A 23,331-nucleotide genomic window follows, 5' to 3' on the forward strand; every position below is an offset into this window, starting at 1 on the left:
GACATTTTGGGAAATGCACATATTGTTTTCTTGCCAAGGTGGTGTGAAAATGGTCGGCTTGTATATCCGCCGTCCTCGGTCTTCCGGTTTCCCTTTTTGAATGACAAATACAGACTAGCGCGGCCTGTTGGTGAGGAGGATTATTTCATCTCACACAGGCGCAGAACGTACATGCTAACTGGCCGTCGGCTATAGTCTTTGCGGTGTGTTCGGGTGCAACTTGTCGGCCGAGACAAAGGCGACGTGAGGCGACACAACATGTGGCCTTCGTCGGTGCTAGTTCTCTGATGTCGGTTTGGTTTGTCCTCAGCTTTAGCATAAAGACTGGAAACTGGGGGGAAACAAAATCCCCATTCCCCCTCCCCACTTTACACCCCTGGCCCATGTGATCTCATCACAAGATGGTCTCTAGTTAAGTAGTTGTTAGTAATATTGTTCATCTACAGATTTCAGGTTATTCGGTTGTTGTCGTCAGTGAATGTCAGCTTGGATAAAAGCATCAAATCAGTGTGTATAAGATCTATTATGAAATCACACAGAATCCAGACCTGCAGTTTACTTAAACTAATGAGCCACAGAAATGATGTTGCACTCAGTGGCCCAATTTCGAGCCACGTCCTTTTGGCTGATGTTTCATCTGTTGGTGATTCACGAAAGGACTCTCTGCTGTCATCATAATCTTCCCTCTTGTTCATAAGTTACAGCTGTTCTGACACCGAGAGGTGGAAAACAGAGCAATCTCTGAGGACCACAGATGGTGGTGGTGTGTGTGAGTGCATTTTAATTTGTGTCTTGTTATGCATATGTACAAGTTTGGGTGCAAGATGAAAAAGATAGAGAGAGAAGAAGATCTACTCTAATGAAAGTGGCAACTGCACATTTGCATAAAATAAATTGTCCTTTATCTGTACTGTTCTGTGAAGGTTTTATTCTGTTTAAAGGTGCAATATTCAAAATGCATGGCATTAATATAGCAGCAAACAACTATTTGCTATGTGAAGATATAGAGGAGTAATGTCTACCAGAGCAGAGAATGAAGTCTCTCTCCCTCTGTGTGTGTTGTAATCCGAGCTTCTCTGTGCTTTACGTAGCCTTTGCAGTCTTAAAAGGTGTCTATGTCTTGTGGTTAGCCTAGTTAAGTCAGAACTTCTTTCCCTCACTTTTGAGAAACAGAAAGTTTTACTTTGTGGATCCTTGAGGCCACAGGATCCACAGGCACATGTAAGTTTTTTTTTTATGTACAGCATGAGCAGCAGCATTCATTGTTTCTCATTGCTGATGCTCACCTTGAGATTGGCCATTGTTAGCAGACTATTGAGTTGTCAGGAAATTATAAGAGTTCAGCAGAGTTTGTGGCAGTGATTGAAACACTTGTTTGCATATTCACCTTGTCAAGGTGAGTCATACAATAGGCATTGGCAAATGACAGTGGTGTTGTGAGAAATGGTAAACAGCTCCGGGGAATCAGGCTGAATACAGCACATGAAATTAATAAAAAAGTATCACTGTGACGTATGCGCTTATAGGTTAGCTATCATTGTGCTGATATAAAGGAATTCATAGATGCTGGGAATCCAAAGTAATTTTGCAAGATAAAGGAGTTTTTACATCATTTTAATATACTATTTTATAAATCAACATTCATATGTATGGTGTATTGCACTCATGTTGTGTTGTTGCTGTAAACTGCAGACGACAGGACTTCTGAACTGTTGCAAATAGAGTTGTTCCGATACAGATACCAGTATCAGAAATGTGTCCGATATTGCCCAAAATTTGAGATAGGGTATCGGTGTGTACGCAGAGTCTATGCACCGATCCGATACCAGGGTTTCCGCCAGGCCAAACCATCATGGAATTATGTATTTTTAAGATGTTTTTTAAACACAAATGTATTATACAAGTAGCGAACTCCTTTAAGGAATAACTCTAAGGACAGAGTAACGGTGAGTATGAAGTCAGCTGTAACTAGCTGTGAGCGCAGCAGTGCAGTGTGTGTACAGTTTAGGCTGCCGTCGGTGAATAAATACTACAACTCCACAGGACACAAACCAAGTTCCTGTGTCTTGTAGGGTTTTTCCATACGTTACTCTTCGCGTCAGCTTAGCACGGCAGGGATTTACGTCTCCATTACAACAGAGCTACCTGCTTGAAGGTGTGTAACCACGGCTGTGACTAGTAATCAAAGGAGCGGCTGTAAAACGGTGATAAACACATTTCATTTCCCATATTCTTCACAATAAAAGTCCCCTGTTATATTGTTATTTAAAAGCTTTTATCATGAAGCAGCAACATCAGGAAATGTTGGTTTTCATCAGCAGCAACTTAACACGACTATGCAGCTCAATGCGAAACAGTTAAATAAAGCAGATATTTGAAAGTACAAACAGGGAAGCAGGAGATTCTGTTAGAAGCTACAAAAGTACATCATATCACATCCATACAGGGTCAGCAGTAAACAGCTGTTATAATAATAATAATAATAATAACTATGTTTTTTTTTATCATGCTGGTATCGGATCGGTACTCAGTATCGGCCAATACCGCATTTTCCATGTCTCTACTGCCTAAAAGTAATTAAAAAGACTTACAGTAGCTTTGTTGCTAACTAATTGTTCGTTTAATTTTCTATTTTCATCATGTGCATAAGACAGCTTTGTAGTTATTGGGAGGTACCTTTCAGCTAGGCTAGCTGTTTCCCCTTTCTTCCAGTCTTTGAGAAAAGCTAGGTTAAAATGGATATGAATATTAATCTTTTAATCTAACCCTAGGCAAAGAAGCAGCCAAGAATATTTCTCAAAATGTTTCTTTACTTATTTTCAATTCCAAATGTATTTCTGGATATGGTATGACAGAGGAAAGCAGAGGGCATAGCACTCAAAAAAGAGAAGTGAGAGATGTGTACAGATGGATGAAGGCCGCTCATTGTTCAGCCTTTTATTGGACAGACCGCACTTTATGTGGGGGAGTGAGTGGTCGTGAGAGCGGGTGAGAGACATAGAGAGAGACAGAGAGAGAGAGAGAGAGCACTCAGGAAGACACTGGCCTACATTTTATCCAGTGGAGTACTGTGTCAGCTGCATAAACACACATATAGGTACAAATTCATTTGGAAACTACAGGCACATATGTATATACATTATCACACAGATCATGTAGACCTCATGTCAGGTAAATGTGTTTCAGTCAGAACCGGTGAAGGCAATACATGTTTGATTTGATATGGTCTGAATGTTTAAATTGGACTGACTGTCGGCAATGTCTGTGGAATTTCGATTAGTTTACTCTTTCTGCCAAAGCATCTTTCATTCTCTTTTTAAAGATTATTTTTTTTGCCTTTATTTGACAGATGACAGTGTAGAAATTGGGGGGAGAGAGAGAGAGAGAGAGAGAGAGAGATATGACATGCAACAAAGGTCCCAAGGCCAGAATCAAACCGAGGACGTTGCACTTATAAGGTATACGCTGTAAACACTCGGCTACCAAGGCACTCCGCCAAAGCATTTTTCAACATAAGCCATCAATTTCAGATATTTAAGATAGCATTGTACTTATCTTTTTTTTTTAATCAAAAACATATGTCAAGAGCTGGATTGCTGTTTTTGTAATGCATTAGTCTGGTGCTCTGTCTGATGGTACCAGAGGCAAAACAAATCTTACACCATAGTTTGACATACTTACTGGATGTGTGGGTGTCAGAAGGAGAGCCTTCAAGATGGACTTGGAGAGACTCAAATCTTGAGGTTAAACCAGCCCTAAAAATGTGTATGATACAGTAGTACAGCGATGATGGCAATGTGCCAGAGCTCTTCTAAATGGCCCCCATCACCACACAAGTCAAATTAAAGAATTAAGGGACCTTAAAGGTGCTAAAATTCCAAATTTAGAGCATATCTATGATCGAGCACGAACAGTGCAAACAACGGCAACAGTGCTGACAGAGCTAACAGTGTTAACCTGGGTGCGAACCAGAGGGTGGGTGCTACGCTTCCGCGGCGCCGCCGTGGGTCGGCACAGCGTTATCAGTTTATATTGAAAATGAGAACAGAAGCAGGTGGTTAAACAACTGTTCATTCGACCTGAAGAGAAGTTGGTTGCATTGTATTCTTTGTTAAATAATATTGTTCTACCTTTTGCTTTGAAAATGAGTCTGAATCTGTAAATCAACGGATCATTTTTCTGAGGTATATCAACTTCCCAGTATGAACACTTAAAAAAAACTTATTTAAATCATTAGGTCCTAAAAGTTGTAAAATGCACCGATAGCCGAATACAAAGTTATTTTCGTGCTGTCGTTCATGTGACTGAGCTCGTGACCGAATCTGGACCGAGGGCTGAGAGGCAGCGTCAAAGGAAACACTACTGCGCCCAATAGAGTGGAAGATCGCTGGATGATCCGGGTAATTTTATCACTCGGCAGTTGAGCCATTTTGGCTTCATGCGCCACTGACCAACTTTCACAGGAATGAATGGGAGCCCTTCTCCAACACTGTGTCCAGTTCTCTTTAGACATCCATGGTGCTGTCTGCTAGCAGTGCCAAATATAAAAGTAAAGAGTTCCAGTATGTTAAAAGCAACAAACTGAAGTGGTTTGCAGACTAAAACCAGGTCAGTGGGTCACCTGTTTAAACAGCATCTTTGACTTGTTGCCATACGCACAAGTGTAATCGCCTACACTAGTTCATATGCTGTTCTCTCTGTGTACATGTCTGTAGGTGTTTCTGTTGGCTTTGAATGCAGCGCTGACTTAGTGAGTCATCTATGACCAGCTGTTACAGCAGCAATAGATTCTGCAGAGCATTTATCTTCACTCCACTGTCAATCTGTAGGAAACAGAGCTGCACAGAAACACTCCGAGTCTCACTGGGCTCTACATTGAGCTGTTTGTGGTTCTTGGATAAGACATCAATGCTGCCGCTGTATCAAATCTATACCAGCCTGCTGTTTCTGCTGCTCGCCCTGAAGGTAAATGTGCTTAAAGTGTTTGTCGATGAACAAACCAGGCTGAGGGATTCTTAGAAATCATTGCACACTGATGATGGGCTACATAGCCCAGGGTTATTATGCCCAACCTAGTATAACTTCATCAGTGTAGAAGCTGTAATGTGAGGCCAGACACTGGGGCTTCAAAATGTAAAACGCTACGTTGTTGATGGCGCAGTCTGTTTTTGCAATATGGGATGAATAGTTGAAACATTGCTGCTGCTGCTGCTAAAATGTCTAAATATCCATGCAAACACAGATAAGTCTTGGCATTTTGGCTTATGCATGTGCAAAATTTCACAATAACTCAGACCAAAAATAGCCACCAATGGCGTCTAAGAGTACGAATGTATGCACAATGCTTAATCGGTGTTACGATTATGAGGGGGTCCTTGGAAAATGTTCTCCCGTGTTTGAGAACCCCTGGTCTACATTATAGTACCTGTTGTACATGTAAATCAACACATTTTTTCAAAAGAGCAAACTGATTTCATTGCAGAGAAAGAAAATATGATTATATTCCAGCATATCTTGATACAAGATTCATTTTAGCTTCAGGTGTAAATTGGGTAATTTTAATGTCAGCACATTCAAGGGTCAAGGCTGATTGATGTTGTTTTTCTGTCTATGGAGCGTTTGCTGCCTGCGTCTGCAAATGTGAGTGACAGAAATGGGTCACGTCTATCGTGTAGCAGAAACACAAGAACAACGTCACGAGTTTGTATAATGAGAAATGCGAGGACACTCCATTAACATACATTGATTTTTACCACCTCATTATAACCCTTAAGTGACTAAAAGCATACCCTTTTTCACGAGGATGTGTTGCCAGCTCTCCCTCCCACACAGCAAGGTCGTCTCTCATGTCAGCTGTTCAATAACTGAAACAAGAACGAAGCATAACTTATGTCTGCAGTATTAGTTTACATAAAACAATAACACCATAAAAAAGAGTGACATTATTGTAATTTATTTTAAAAAGCTGATCACACAAAAAAAACAACATTTCAAAGTTGTGAAATGCTGGGTACGCCCTGGACAGGTCGCATATACACCGATCAGCCATAACATTGAGACCACTGACAGGTGAAGTGAATAACATTGATTATCTTGTTACAATGGCACCTGGCAGTGGCTGGGATATATTAGACAGCAAGTTAACACTTTGAACTTTGTGTTGGATTTAGAAAAAATGGGCAAGCATAAGGATGTGAGCGACTTTGACAAGGGCCAAACCGTGATGGCTAGATGACTGGTTCAGAGCATCTCCAGAACTGCAGCTCTTGTGGGATTGTTCCCGGTCTGCAGTGGTCAGGACCTACCAAAAAAGGTCCAAGGAAGGAAAAACGGTTAACCGGCAACAGGGTCAGACCTAATAAGGCTCATTGATGCACGTGGGGAGCGAAGGCTGGCCCGTGTTGTTCGATCCATTAGAAGAGCTAGTGTAGCTCAAATTGCTGAAAACGTTAATGCTGGTTCTGATAGAAAGGTGTCAGAACACACAGTGCTTCGCGGTTTGTTGCGTATGGTGCTGCGGTGCCCATCCTGTCCTAATGTTATGGCTGATCGGTGTATATATATATATATATATTATAAATTTTATTAAATCACATTATTTAGTAATTATTTGTTATGTCAAGATGGGTAATAACACTGTGTATATATTTATCAAGCACTGCACTGCAAATTTTAACATAAATCTAAAATTTCATTACTGGGACTTAAAAATGCCCGTAGTTGCAGAAACACCCACATACGTTTTCTTTCTCTCTTGCCAGTTTTTCCAGTTCTTTAAACTGTACTATGAAAGAAAACCTTTAAATGTATTTAAGATAGGTAATCCATCACATTGAATTATTTATTGCATGGTTGTTGTTTTTTTTTTTATCACCGTGTTGATGCAGTTGTCGTGAGCGAGGATAACTCACTCAGCCTCCATAAAAAGATGCTCAAAACAGCAGATTTGAGAGTTGGCAGCTGAATTTTTAATTAAAGGAAAGATCAAACTCATTAGTCTCTTTCACAGCGTCCATGTCTGTATCTTTACTTCTTGATTTCATTTTTAAACATAGTTAACAGATGCAATGTTCTTCAGCAGACAGTTATCCTTTCTGGGTTCTCAAATGCACCACTATGAATAATTTTGAAATGCCCCACTGTAATACAACATAATTATACTGACATAAAAAATACAAATAAAGTGCTCACTGTGATGGATTACCAATTCTTCATAATGCACTGGAAGAAATTGCTGCATAAAGAGTAGGAAATCAATCAAAAACTACAAAAACTGGAATAGTCTTTAAAACAAAAAACAAACAAATAATAATCAATGCAGTAAAACAAATCTAAACATCGTCTAGTCAACACAACCCCGTGATCATAAAGGGTGTTTTGTAAAGTGCAATTAGCAATTGAGAATGGAGGTTATTTTTCATTATTTACTCTGGTTCAACGGTTCAATGTGTTTTACAGCTTTGGAGAGTAAAGAGTGTTGTTCTGAAAGAGCCAGAAAAATATTGACCAGCTTCAAGGAGAATTCAAGGGAAGCGCATTGATTTGAGATAATGTTTATTCTCAAGTGTCTTAGACTCCACTGATGGTGCAGGCCATTCAGCTGCCTCACTCTCGTTGTGTGTATGTGTGTGTGTGTGTGTTAAAGTGTGCATCGCCTCAGACAATATCCTGGCTGATGAATATTGAGTGTTGACATTTCTTGGAATCCGAGTGGCAGTTCAGTGAGCACAGCAAGAAAACTCAGAAGTGGGTCAGTGTCAGCACGGCCGCTTCACTCCTTCTGAAACGCGTGTGTTTGGCCTCAGCTAAACTGCAAATGCAGGGCCCAAACAACAGCCACCATTGTTAACCATTATCTCCCCCCACCCCTCCTTCACAGCTGTCAATCACTCACGAACTCCGATCAAACGGTCAAACTAGGCAGCGCTGATTAATAGCTGTAAAATGAGAAAGTTTGTTACCCGGCAGCCATGTTGAGATCAGTTGAGGAAAGTTGTCCACTAGCCAGAGCAAACTTTTTAAATTTACAGCTAAACAGTACACTACAAAATGTTTCTGAAAACATTTGCGGCGAGAAATAGGCATTACAGTTACAGAATATTGATTCATATTTGATCAGCACTGCCTAGTTTGACCGTTGAATGAACAGCCAATAGGAACGCTCTCTCTCTGAAATGACCTGTGAGTCTTCCGTCATGGGCTAGATTTTTTGAAGCCTGAAAACGGAGCCATGAGGAGGTGAAGAAGTCTAGTTTTCTCTCAGAACACTTGAATTACAATATGCGGAAAGGTTATTATGGATTTTTTGTTCAATGATGCCAAAAACATTCTGCCCACTGCAGGGTTAACATATTTTCTGACCCTATATTCATTGCAGATAATATCTAACCATTTGTTAGCAATATGAATTCCTTGTGCATTATACAAAAATACAGTCGCTTACACAACAATATGTAATGGATAGTGGTCTTTTAGATTCTCCTCAAAACAAATATAAACATTTATTGAGATCAATTATTGTATAAGCAAATGAAAAGAAAAATGCCTTGACATTGACAATGTATGACGTATTAGGCATCATTGATACTGACATTAACCCCCATATTTACTTTGAATGATTTCAGCGTGGAGGCAGCGGGGTGCCATGCAGAGGGCCCCTGCAAAAAAAAGTTGAACTTTCTCCGCAACGCAATGCGACATCTAGGGCTGCCCCCTCTTAGTCGATTAATCGTCATTTTGGTCTTAGTCGACTAAGATTTCTTTAGTCGATTATTAATTTTTTATGATTTTAATAACTTATTTCTAAGAACCTTATGAGCACATATCTGGTAAACACAAGATTTAAAGTGGTGCTTTTGTGTTGAAACTCAATTTTACAGATCTGACGATTAAATCAACTAATCCGTTCATCTACAAAATCGTATGATTTCTTCATCATTCAGCAAGGCACTGCATTGGCCAATCAAATACAGGCAAGAACATGTTCTAGGTAGATTATTTTGTAACATAAATCAGTGTATTTTTACTCTTAAGTCTTCAAACTAATAGATCTGTTACTCATACTTGACTTCGTATATCATATTTCATCATTTCATCATCTCTGTACCTGAAGAGACACGCCCCAACTATTGCAGCTCCTTGACACCGATGAACATCATTTGGTCGTATCTTTGTATGGATGGGCCCTTCACTAGCCCCTTGGCCAGCAGGGGGCAGAGTCTGTGACTACACCGGCAGTACGGTGGTCAAGAAAGCAAACTGCCACACAATCCTCCCTTCCAAAAAGCAGGAAAAATATTTTCCTTAAACTATATTCTAGATGTCATAGACTCCTTTTCAGTTCCAGCATCAGTCCAGTGCCTACATCAGTCATCTGGTATCGGGGAGTTACAGTTCCCATGGTAGATATAGACGAGTCCATCGCAGCGATAATACATCTGAAACACGTCTCCGTAACCGTGGTCCCTCCACCATGTGCACAGCTGTCGGTTCCACCCACAGGCCAGCGAATAAAACAGTTCGGGGTGCTCCATGCCGATCATAGTGAAGAAATCCTGGTCCCCTAGGTGGCCCCTGAAGCGATACTGGTCTGCTAGTTTGGCCACATTGCTAGGCTGCAACAGTTGGTTGTAGATAGCCGAGTCCCTCATAGCACCAAGGTCCAATAACATCACGCCGCTGTTGAAGCCTGGTAGGCCTTCGGGAGGAGGATCACCTACTCTGGTCTGAGGGTTCTCCTTACGATACTGCCAGAAGGTGTGTCTGAGGAAAGACAGAAAGAGGTTTACATGACGATGACAGTGATCTGTCGGAGAATAAAGTGCTCCACAAAAGAGAGGCATGGCTTGCTGTCAGTCATGAGACAGCATTCATGGTACAAATCAGATCATCAGATTTGTGCATGCGGAAATATGTTCCTTTGTTCCAACTGATGTCATAAAAATATCAGTCCAGACCAGAGTGTGTATTTTCGGAACAATGGGCGTTTGCTTTCGGGGTAACGGACTGTAGGACAAATGGGCTTTTTTTTTGGTCCAATGGGACATTCTTCAGACTATTGGTGTTTTGGAACGATGTGCCTTTGGAACAACCAAATAAAGGATAATAACGTTATATGGCTTGAGATCGCCCAACAGCTGGGATACGATAAAGATGGTAATGTAGTTGATATACACTTGTTAATGTTATATGTTGGTCACTGAACGGGGCTAGCCACAACAGTTAATGTTAGCATCAAATTTGGGGTCCAATAATTTAACATTAGCACCTTACACATTCTATGTCTCAATAGGTTTTTGTTGTGTGGAGTGGACATGGGCTCTATTTAGGAGGAAAGTCATTGAGCCTCATTGACGAAAATGGAACACGGCAATGCGGATAATTCGCATGCAGATTTTCGTATGTTCGCATCACACTGGTGAGAAGCGGCTTCTGATTGTCTACAAAGTTATTTTTCTCTCTCGGGCTCACTGACAACAACCAAACCCAAGCAAAAAAGTAGCACATGACACAAATATTTCATTAAGAGACTCATTCAAGTGGTTAAAATAAAATATAACGGATGACTAGAACATGCGGTTGCAGAAAAGTCAGGAACCATGTTAAACCTCTACCCAAATAAAAGACAATCACTTTCTGTGTTGGTGATCTTTCTGAATTTGAACTCATCCGTCTGCACAGTCTGGAACTTGTACACCAACGGTGAAATGTCTCACTCATATTTATGTTTGGGATGTAGCACATTTAAAAAAAGTGAGAGTCAAGTCTGTTTCAGTCCACATTTGCTGAACAAACAGCGCTGTGGCCAAAAACAGGAAGAAAGCTGGTCCAGGAGTGTCAGAGCATGTTGGAGTGCCAGCGGCTTGTGCCAACTCAGCACCCTGTTCTGCCAACACACCAACTCTTAAGTAGCTAAATGACACACAGAGCTTCATTCAACAAGCATTTGTATGCACAGACGTTACTTGTGTACACACAAGTAAGACCTTTAGAGGTATTTATTAATATTATCTCACTTTCTCATTTCATTTCATTTATTATGTAATGCAGAGTGTAATAAAGGGTCACTATTTTTTGGCAAACTTGACTAACATATGCTCTAGCAACAGTCCTGCTGTATTTGTAGTTACAATATATGGGATGTGTTTGCCTAAAACAGAGGTTTCTAAAGCGGGACCAGATGTTCAAAGTGCACTGAGCTACGGGAGAGGAGCTGCACTTGTCAGAAGTAGAGTTGTGAGAAGAGGGAAGTGAAGCTTCAGTTGCTGTGGTTTTAATATCAAGTCTGTGGAGACCACTTGTTTCTGTGCTGTGGGTGTACGGTTTTATTTTTTGTTGAAGTGAAGTGTTTGGAGTATGGGAATGTACTCTATATTGCATGGATGTGTACACGCACACACTCTCTACAGAATTGAAATTATTCTTAGCGCTGGCCAAGCCTGAGGAAACCTACTGTAGATTAAATATTAATGGAGAAGTGTGTTGGTTTAAAACTCATGGGGATAGAGGACAGACTAAGCGGGTGCAGGACGGTCAGTTTTGTAAATAAAAATAATTACAAAATCACAATTAAAGTTACGTTAATAAAATCAGCTGAGCTCTGCCTGCTCTGTTGATGCAGATAAACGCACGTGGGGAAAATTGTGTAGAATAGTAATGATTCATATTGTCGAGGGTACCTCTCTCTCTCTCTCAGTGCAGCTTGATCAAATCTAGTGGGAGCAGCAGATTCTCTGAGTCACGCTTTGATATTATTACTGACCTATATTCAGCAGCTGTAGCTTGTCCACACAGTTTTTTACAATCTGTTGGTTTGGTAGCTGGGGACTTGAGGCCTCTGTAGAGTGTTTATCTTTTTAAAGACATACACTGGGTCTACGTGCCCTGAGACACATTTACAGGGTGAGTAAGTCAGTAAGGGAACATTCACAGACTTTTCCATTCTGCTTTTTTGACATAAAGTGGAACAAACTGCATTTGTTTTAAGTGGCATGGTGGCCATAATATAAGACTGCCTGACAGCGTAGTGGTTATGAGACATGACGGACAGTAAAGCTGGAGTTAACAGAGGAATATGCAACAGGTTCTTGTGGTTAGCAATTAAACCTGCAGTAGGCAGAATGTTTTTGGCATCATTGGGCAAAAATTCCATAATAACCTTTCAACATATTGTAATTCAAGTGCTCAGAGAAAACTAGACTTCTGCACCTCCTCATGGCTCTGTTTTCAGGCTTTACAAAATCGAGCCCGTGATGGGAGACTTTGGCCAATCACAGGTCATTTCAGAGAGAGAGCGTTCCTATTGGCTGTGCTTCCGGCTGGTGGGCGGTGCTTGGTATTTCATCAACTGATCTCAACATGGCGGCTGAGTCACAAACTTTCTCATTTTACAGCTAAAGCGTCATAAGGTGTTTGGTATCAACCTTCTCATCTAACTGTCAGCAAGAAAGTGAATAAGTGTATTTCCCAAAATCTCACACTATTTATTTAATACATTTAACTAGAATAAACTATGTAATGGCGACACTGTTTATAAATGATCTAAAAACGTATCTGTGGCATTTCTGTTCTGCATTTTCTTGTTTTTTTTATCAGCCAACATATATACAGACTCTACTGACTATACTGACATATCTGAGAGTGAGATATGATGAAAAAGTCCCACCTGAATTTTAAATGTAAAACTTAAAATCAGCTTTTGTTTTTTTCGTCCTCATTTTGAGACACAAAAAACCTGGAAATATTTTGGCCAACATTACATAATAACTTGCATGCTCATATGAAACACATAGGATAACTTCAGTGTATGAATCCTTTAAAAAAAATCAATTGTTAAACTGCACATCATTTCTTCTGATGCAGTTTCTCTTGTTAGAGCCTGTGATAAGTAGTGAGATTTGAAGGACGAGTACAAAATGCAGCTATGTTCTGTCTCAATAGCTTTAGTTGTTTCTGTTCCTTTGTACCAGACAGTACACTCAAATCAGACTCAGTCAAAGATTTAGTCATCGATATGTCATCTTAGCTGAGATCAGTGTCCCTACAAGTGCCTCTCCTCCTCGTCTCCTGCCTCCAATTTTCATTGTCAACCAAGTGAAGTCTCACTTGGGAAAGAATGAAAAAGCGTTAAAATTAGAGATGGGGACATTCTGAGCTGCTATGCCATCCAAATGTGTCCTCCATGTTCTTTAGGACAAGAAACAGCCTGCTCCTGAAAGCTGCGTAAAACCCTCTTGTTGATCTAATTGATGTGAGAGGACCCTTCAAACACAAAAGCCTACAGTGCTGCTGCAGATTTACAATTCAAGTTCACAGAATCACCAAAAGCACAAATCATCTATTGAACACCTTACACTGTAATTAGGGCTGTCAGTCGATTAAAATATTTAGTTGTGATTAATCGCAGGATAGTATCTAATTAATCGTGATTAATTGCAAATTAATCGCACATTTTTTATCTTTTCAAAATGTAATTTAAAGGGAGATTTGTCAAGTATTTAATACTCTTATCAACATTGGAGTGGGCAAATTTTGTCCAGAAACCCTGGCATTAAAGTATGCCCAAATCATAACATGGCAAACTGCAGCCCAACAGGCAACAACAGCTGTCAGTATGTCAGTGTGCTGACTTGACTATGACTTGCCCAAAACTGCATGTGATTATCATAAAGTGGGCATGTCTGTAAAGGGGAGACTCGTGGGTACCCATAGAACCCATTTTCATTCACATATCTTGAGGTCAGAGGTCAAGGGACCCCTTTGAAAATGGTCATGTCAGTTTTTCTTCGCCAAAATATAGCGTAAGTTTGGAGCGTTATTTAGCCTCCTTCGCGACAAACTAGTATGACATGGTTGGTACCAATGGATTCCTTAGGTTTTATAGTTTCATATGATGCCAGCATCTTCGCTCAAGCTTTTAAACTTAGCCCGCTACAACCTAAAAAGCACAAGTTGCGTAGCATAACACAAGGTTTATTCTAGCCTTTAACGCTTCCTGTCCATTGAGGATTATGATGGTAGCTTTTCAAGAACATTATATCTACTACAGAACAAAGACAAACAAGTATGTCACAGTGAGAGTGCTCACAGCCGTCTGACTGTAAAACAAGATACGTAGCCATCGCAAAACTCAATATTTCACAGTCAACATTGAATTTGACTCTGTTTTAGAGTGAAACATGGGAATACGTGGGATGTGTCACACAACGGAGACTCAATACACGAAGCATGAAGAGAGTGACTTGCTTCTGGCTAATGTCTCTCATTGTGTGTGTTAGCGGCTTTGACTGTGACACTTATGTGAGAGGGTTTTTGGATTTTTACATTACAAATGCAGCTGCAGGGAAAATACATAGGCCAATATTTTTTAATAATGAACTTTTCGGTGGCAGGGTGCGCTCTGAATGCGGCTGGTGGGAGGATGCATTCTCCTGCATAATGCTCTGTCCATTAGCACTAGACAGTGTGGGAGCTGAGAGCCTTCTCCACTCAACACAGGAAAATACTTCAGGTGACAGGATTGCACACAATGCATCGCTAATACCAAGTGTGAAAATTGAAATATTATATTAAATATTATCTTCTAAAGAAAACACTTAATATACTGACAGTGTAACATTACTGGTGTGTTTTGGGGTGCAGCACAGACCGAGTTTTCTTCAGTGAATTTCCAGCAGATTCTCCTATTGCTCCGAATAAAAGACAACCCTGATTATAATTTGAAACATGAACTACATCCATTCAAGCATGATGTACATCCCACATTTGTCTAGTTCATCTCTCAGTCACATATTCTCTCCCGTAAGGCTCTTAGAAGTAGGAATGTCACGATACCAGAAATTTAGTAGTTCCACAATTCTCAATACCAATTAGATACCACAGTAAAAAACAAAAGTAAAACTATAAATCCCATGTACTTAAACATACACTCCTTTATTACCATTTGCATTTTACTGTTTTTTGTTAGGAAGTTAAATACGTCATAATTGCCTCTCTATCATCTATTTTATATTGCTGTGAAAACAACAACTGGATTTATTCAAGTTTCTCACTAAAAACTACATTTTACAAGATTACATTTGAACACGTCATGATAATGTTAGAATGTACCTTCACCTAATACAATTCATTTTTACTGAATATGGCCTGAACGCATCATAATGTACATCAATGGCACCTCCCGTGTTGAAGTCGGTAGGGCCAGAGAGCACAGAGCTCGTCCTACCGATTTCAACACGGATTTGTTGTTCACAATGTAGCATTATGAGTGAAAAAATAGGGTAGTTAGTTTACTGCGTCCCAAACACATTTTCTATCGTCCACGAGATGATGTGACGCTGTTAGTCTTGAGTACCTGTGGTACTGTAGCGTCACATTTTCAGAATTTTGGCATCGACTTGGTACCGAAGTATCCGTTCTCGTGACACCCCTACTTAGAAGCAGTAAAAATGATTTTCTTTGGCTGTCTTTTTGAGATTCCCATCATGAAATTCTGTTACACATCTAATTTTTACCTGCTTCGCAGATGATTGTAAATGTAATTTTCAGGAAAACAAGTCAAGGCATGTTATACTGTTGATGTTGCTCAACCCCCCAGTCAATAAACATTTTATTTTGCATGGAACGCTTGGACTTGTATCCGGAAATTGCACCTGACATGACCATCCAGCACAGTTTGAGCAACAAAAAAAAAGACCACCACTGACTGGGTGGAATGCAATATCCTCGAGAGTCTCAGTGACGTAAATCCCCAACTGCTGTTGACACTTTAAATTTCCTTTTAATTTAAAAAAAACAAAAGATGAAAAATCAATTGCTGGTCCTGGAATTTGCTTCAAAACTCTGAACTTGAAATGACACTGCATTCTTGACAGTGCACGCGTTCATACAAACCCATACTGGTCTACAAAGACAGTGATCCAGTCGTGACAGTGTGTGTGAAAGTTTTGTTAACCTCCCTTAAATTTCAACCAGTGAGGCTGTGCATGCTAAGAGGCACGATCTCCTGCTATGTTGGCGTGTGTTTTTAAATGAGTGTGTCCGGGCCCACAGGAACAACATTAGCAGGGTTAGTAACCCATTGAGCCAGGGCAGTGGCAGGGCAGAGATACAGATCTGTTTGGAGATGCTGGTGCCAACTGGAGTCACCAACATTTTGCAGTATCATTGCAGACCAAGCTTTACTGTCTCACACAAATACTACTTTCCACTGATGACACTTATTTCCCAACTGTTTACACCATGACAACCATGTTGTTCAGGGAAAAAGACGCTCTAATATAGTTTATATATGATTAGGCGTGTCCTGATCATGTTTTTTTTTTTTTGTTTTTTTTAGAAATGGTAGATATATCCTAGAATAATAATAATACCTACATTTTTACTGCTTATTCTAGGGCATTTCTACATTAAAAAAAAACAGTAGTCCCATAGGCCAAAAGACCAAATATAAGCTGATAAGAAAATGCATCTCAGAAACTACAAGGAGCACAATCAAGTATTTGTTATCTATGAACTCATAATAAGTTGTATATCAAATATATATACACACATGCAGTGTAAAAAACCCAATGGAAGACATTTCATAAACAGTTTTTCCTAATTTTTTCCAAAATTATGACTGTATCAGATTTCAAGACTTTTGCGCAAATGGATAATATTTTATATAATATTGATTAGAATAATATGGGTTATATAAAAGGTTGTATTAGGAAAACTTACACACATTTACATGCACAGAAGATACTGAAAGATAAGGATGCTGTGAGTTATTATCTTAATATGCCTTCTAATTCAAATCCAATGTTCTGATTCGTTGTTTCATTCACACACAGTTTTTAAAACCCCGGAGGAAACCACCTGGCTGTATGTTTATCCCAGTAACCAGCTGCTAAATGAAACCTCCCACCTGACCTTGTCTCATGCGCACACACACACACACACACACACACATACGTCCTGTTTTGATGCTGTGGCTGGATGGAAAACAGTGAAGTAGTCTAAACGAAGCAGGCATGTTTATTTTACTGTCTTGGAAAGGGATGGAAAAATGCTGAAGAACAAAGAGCTTGAAAGTCAGAGTCCCTTGTTTACGCACACACACACACACGCACACACACACACACGCACACGCACACGCACACACACAAACACAGACACACACACACATAACAATGCGTGTTATTATTGAGTGGCTTCATTATCTTATGCCTGGTTCAGACTACACAATATTTTTGTCAGTTATGATAGTCAATTTGTCAGATTAGGCGATTGAGAGTCATAAATTATTTTTGTGATTTGGCCGAGAGACATGACAGAGAGAGAAATGACATGTCATCACTGGTCGTCTTTAACGACGTACGTGATGTCATCAGGAAAGAAGCTTGATGCTAATGGCAGTAGCCTACCATGGATGTATTAAGAGAACTGGATACAGCGTTGGAGGTGGGGCCCCGTTCATTCCTATGAAAGTTCAGTAAAAGCTCAGTGGTGCATGATGCCAAAATGGCTCGACTTCCAACTGGAAAAGTACCCGGATCTTCCGGCGATCTTCCGCATCCATTGGTCACATGGCTCAGTTACGCGGTCGCAATGTCATGCTGTTGTCACGGCTTGTTAACTCCGCCTCCCAGCCCTCGCTCCAGCCCCGGTCTGGGTCTCATTCACATGACCGGAGGAAGGGAAATAACTCTGGATTCAGCTATTAGTGCATTTTACAACTTTTAGGACCTAATGATTTAAATAAGGGCTTTTCAAGTGTTCTCACTGAGCAGTTGATTCACCTAAAAAAAAAGTATCCGCCGAGTTACAGATGTCTCTTTTCCAATGTAAGTCTATGGAGAAGAAGTCTTTTTGGGCCCGATGGCATCACGTGATGGACACAGAAGTTGTAGTACCGCCATTTGGCCACTACATAAATTTGGATCAGCGACTGGCGCTCTTCCCGGGTTGCTAAAGTGCCTCTATTTCACACCAGCGTTTTTCTTTGTGGTAGTCTCTTGAGGATACATCAAAAAAGGCTGGGATGTTGTTGCCATAGCTCCACAAATCTTTCCTCCATTTCACAATTCCACCTCACAGCACCAACATCGTTCCTCTTTTTCGCTTCGCCATTGTTTACAGTTGCAGTTACAGCAGATCGCTCTGTGCTCCTATTGGTCAAAGTCACGGCCATGACGGAGCAGGTCGCGTAAGGCAAAAAAAATATAATAAAAAATCAAACATGCTAGACTTTCTGTCGGGACGTCGTGATGCGTCCCAGACACGGCATTGGTTGTCGTCTACCATGACACACCTCACAAGATAAAACAATCGATTGTCGCGAGCTCACACCCTACGACGGCCGTGTCGGGCTATAATCGGGCTGATATTGTTTAGTCTGAACCAGCCATACAGTAAATCACGCTTCTGAACAAAAGTTAATATGAGAAAGAAAAACTGGCAGATAGGAGGTGTTAAGTCGGACAGATAGTAAGAAAAGTTGATGTGTGTTCCCATTTCCAAAACTTCTTACTCAACAACTGACAAGAAAACACTTGAGTGTGCCAACAGAATTACAAGTTTATCTCAACTGTAGGAACTAAAATTCCCAGTCAACAAAATAGGCCAAACTTCCAATCCAACTAAGCTTTTGATGCTAACTTCCAATACTTGTTGTGACTCTTTCCCACACATCCCTCCAGTGTGCACATTGCTAAGGTATGAGGTGTGTTTATCGAGGATAAAAACAATGGTCTGAGGGGCTGGTGTGCAGGGCTGAGGATAAGAGGAGGGGGGAGTTAAGTCCCGAGCTCTGCAGTGCCACCATGGGGTGCCGTAACCTACAGTCAGAGTGGGTTTAAAGTTTACTTGATAGGTGCCAAGTTCCCAATGACGTGTAGGGCAAATAATACAGCCAGTTAGAGAAGGTTATATGGATCATATCAGTGTGTTTGTCGGTTCTGGCGATGAGCAGATTGTTTATTTACTCCAGACAGGACTAACAAAGAGACAGGAGACATTTCTGAATCACAGGATGAGAACAAAACATTTCCCGACAAGGAGGCGTCTATCTGCTTACATTCTGCCAAATCTTCAATTATTTATCTGACATGAAGGACTTAAAATAGCGTATTCATGAAAACATCACATCATACTGTCAGTGTTGCACTATCTTGCAGCTGTGACTTAATGTCTGCCATCACAGACCACAGCGGTAAAAGGATGGTTTTCAGCGGTTTGTGGCTGGTTGATTTTGAATGATGGAAACAATTGTCTCATAATTAATGGGGGGGGGACAACAACGTCAATGTTTTTATTTTTCAGAAGACAGCAGAACTTCAGGCTTCATTCAAAATCCAGGCTGTTGCGTTGTGAAAGCAGCACATTAGCAACACGTCAGCATACTCTGTCGAACATTATGCAGAAATTGAAGCGCATTAAGATGATTCAGGTGTGACAGAGCTGAAGCATGATATACAGATTTTACTTCCCCATTCGTATCCCAGTTTTGATTTTAAAATTTACCATTATTGAAACATATTTTAAATGTTTTAGATTGCATTAGATTTATCATGAAAATCCTGGACTGACAATCATGACATGGATCATTAGAAAGGCCACTTTGTCTCTGTTAAATGTTGCATGACATCTTTTTAATTTCTGCCTGCAGTTGGGAAATGACAGACTGGTAACACTGCTGAGGTTCTTGTGAATGCTGTATGAGAGACTTCTGATGTTCTTTCTCACTTAGAAACTGTGAGAGAAAATAACTGTGAATGTGCAAGTGAGGCCCTTAAAAACTAAAATCCATCTGGGGTCAGCAAGAGTGAGTGAGATTAGTACGGTGGCTTTTATTCCATTAGTGGGGAAGAGATGAAAAGGATATTGCTAATGTGGCTGCTCTCACCAATTCCATGCATAAATATAGCATGTCAGCATTGCAAAATATACTTTGCTAAACAGTTTGATGATATTTTGAGCAATAATAGGCATGGACCAGCTCATAGGGAAAATCAGAACAAGAAATATCAGTTTACGTTTCAATCTGGCTGTTTAATTTATTTATTAAATCAGGAAATGTCTGTCCAAAGATTAAGAAAACATGACTAAGAGTCTGGCCAAGCATTCAGTTTCCGGTACATAACAGTTTTTGATAGTCCATGCTTTGGATACATTGCAGTCTCTACTCACAAAGCATTGAAGCTTGGCCACTGCACTAGGACATGAGCAGTGGAAATTGATTAAATGAATGCATAACAGCCAAGTGTTGGACTTTAGGGACATTGTCTATTTCATTTCTCTCCATCTAAGACCAGGGATCCATTTATTCAAAACTGAACTTGTGTCTACAGACTTCTGGTTGAACACATTTTTACCACATCGTTTTTTTTGTATGTCCGTGACATTTTGACATCACTAATATCTGATGTGTTGTGCCGCACTGCCTACCTGTAGACTGGCTGCATCTCTCTGGCGATGCCTATTACCGCTCCTGGAGGAAACTGGTCAAATTCCTGGAAAAGGTCCCTGATGTTGGTCCTGTATTTCAGGTCCAGGTCAAGCTGCACTATGCGCGTCAGACCTGAAAGAAGAGCACAACACATTAGTAAGGCAAACTGTGAAAAAATCCTCCAAGATTATTCTAAATGTGTAAACTGATTGCTGTTTGGCAAAGAACAAGCGACCTCTGTCTGCTCCATGTCAGTGGATAATGAATCATTTATATTTAACCAAGTTTGATAAATGACAAAATGAGTTTATTTCTATGCCTTTGCGCTGGTGACGGACTCTGGCCAGAGGCATTATGTTTTCGGGTTGTTTTGTCGGGCCCATTCTCGTGATCGCAATATCTCAGAAACGCCTTGAGGGATTTTTTTCAAATTTGGCAGAAAAGTCCACTTGGACACACGGATGAATTGAATTTGACTCGAGGATGAATTGATTCGATTTTGGTGGTCAAAGGTCACTTTGACCTCACGTCCATCCCATTCTCGTGAATGCGATATCTCAGGAACGCCTTGAGGGAATTTCTTCAACTTTGGCACAAACGTCCACTTGGACTCAAGGATGAACTGATTATTTCAGTGGTCTAAGGACAAAGGTCAATGTGACCATAACTCAATAATTCACATGCTAATTATGACAATTTAACAAAAATGTCTAACAGGATAAAATAATGAAGTAAGGACATTTTGGAGAGACATGGACGTAAACTGCAACTTGACTGGTTGGTGGAGGCATATAACCGTGACGTGGTAATTCTAGTTAAAATTATCCCAGGAAATGGGATAATTCTTTTGGGTCAACTGTGTACGTAGGTTGATTTTCATCAAGTGACAGACTGCCTGCCTAATCACTTCTAAGGGTCCTTCCAGGAATACACAGTGAGAGGTAATAGGAGCAGATTACACTCTTGACAAGCTCAACAAAATCAAATGGTTGCTCTGCGGTGGTGTTTTTGCTTTCTGTAATATTACTATTGATCTAAACAAAGGAAATTGCATGAAATGTCTAGAGAGTTGAGCATGACGCTCGATTAAAAAGTGCACGTTTGTCAGTTGTGACGAACATACAGTAAATGATTAACACAGTTGTTTGTGGATGAAATGGTATCCAGGATATTCAGGCCCTCATCTGTTCATTGTTTCAGCTTCCTATGTTTTGCTGGTAGGCATGGAGATGAAAGGATGGGGAATTCTCAGGAATGGTGTGCCAGGGGCAGAACATGATTATTGAACTGATGAAAACACTTGTCAGCTTTAGACAAACTGTCAAAGATGACGGCCTCTAGTTTGAGGGCAGTAAACATTCATTGGCAGGAGGTTGGTTTGACAACTGCAGAATTGGTACAACTGGTGCTAAAGGACTTAAAAGATGAGAGTACTTAAAAATAATGAGCTGCTTGGGTTGTCTGCATCATGGGGTCTTCAGAGCTCCATTCAACATGATTTCAGATCTGTTTCAGTTCTTCAAAGCCTTGTTGAGATCCAGCAACCAGCAAGTGGAGAATTAGTAAGCTATTTATAATTCCGGCTGCAAAAAGTGTGCACTATAATACAGAGGGGAAAATGCGTTGCATCATTCATCCAATATATAGACAAGAGCTATTTATTAGAAGGAAAATAAAGAGGCTACACTTGGAAAATAAATGTAATTACTAACTAGTTAAGTTTATGTGTAAACAAGGCAGACTAATTTGAATTTCACCTTCATTATCAGCTTACAAGCTGTAGGTTTGCTCAACTAATCTTGATGCTAACGTCTCATCTTTATCTCATCTTTATGCTGTATTGTTCATCTACTTCTGTTTTGTAATGTAACATTAATGCTGCTTTAAAATGATTAGAAAACAATACAGCAATTACGTCTGGCTTCTATAATTTTCTTTGTCGAGCTAAAAAATGGTGGATCCTGAGATTCTAGAGACTGTTAAGAAGTTAATCAACTTAAAACTCCAGATGTTTCAAAGTAATTTAAATGTACCACGTTGTCAATCAGCTATTATGGAATATGCAAGTTTTTCATATGATATGGAAAAAACTGATAATCGACAGTTTAATCACCAAATTATCCATCCTAATCTTATTCTATTGTGGTAAAAATAGAAATGTGTCCAATAGAGGAATGTACTCAAAAGGGGCCAAACATCATAGACAAACAACCTAATTTTGAAAAGCAAAAAAATCCCAAATTTGGCCTCAACAAAGCCAACCGAAATGCAAAACAATAAAGGGTATACATGTAGCTATAGGGAGATCGTAGCTGGACTACAAGTTTGTACTGCAGAGATATTTGGGTGACGGTTTCTGTTGAAACAAGTGATGGAAAAAGAAGACTCAGCAGTGCGGCAGCGACCGGTTTTCTGTGCTCTACAAACAAGGAAGCTGCCATCACAATGCCTTCATGTACTGTAGCAACAGAGAGGGGCTAGGACGAGTAATCTCCGAGTGGTCAACGCTGTTTGTTTGTACGTGGCTTAACTAGTGGTAGAATAACAGGAACAGGGCCTGAAGTTGTTACAACACTGTGATGTGAATGGTTTGATGTTAGATCAATGACTCAACACAAAGTCCTGTGAAGGTGAAAGTATGGCAGTGTTTGATCACGGCAGATTATGATTTCAATAACGAGGTGAGACTGGTGCTGCTTGCTGCACTTTCTCACGTCATAGATTTAGTGTTTTCACCACTGCCTTAAAGCCATCACTCTCAACAGTATGAATGGGCAGCATGTCTTCCATAGATGCATAATTATGTCGTGTATAAAAGTTCTTCTACTGATAGATCTTCTTGTCATAAGAACAGTAACTGGTCAATGACTTAAGCAACCATTGTGGTCGTTATTTTTACACTG

The 23,331-nt window shown here is 40.2% G+C and overlaps 1 protein-coding gene across 1 annotated transcript in view; it reads right to left on the bottom strand.

Moving 5' to 3' along the window:
• Positions 1-8,469: 8,469 nt before the first annotated feature.
• The window catches only part of xxylt1 (xyloside xylosyltransferase 1), a 35,518-nt gene continuing 20,656 nt past the window's right edge, over positions 8,470-23,331 (bottom strand). Inside the window, exons 4-5 of the mRNA XM_037769233.1 lie at positions 20,428-20,560; positions 8,470-9,762 (exon numbers count right to left, since the gene is read on the bottom strand). Of these exons, the coding sequence (XP_037625161.1) occupies positions 9,366-9,762; positions 20,428-20,560 (530 nt within the window). The 3' untranslated portion in view covers positions 8,470-9,365. The remainder of the gene's footprint in view (positions 9,763-20,427; positions 20,561-23,331) is intronic.

The sequence above is a fragment of the Sebastes umbrosus genome, chromosome 5 (assembly GCF_015220745.1).
Source record: "Sebastes umbrosus isolate fSebUmb1 chromosome 5, fSebUmb1.pri, whole genome shotgun sequence".
In the NCBI taxonomy this organism is placed as follows: domain Eukaryota; kingdom Metazoa; phylum Chordata; class Actinopteri; order Perciformes; family Sebastidae; genus Sebastes; species Sebastes umbrosus.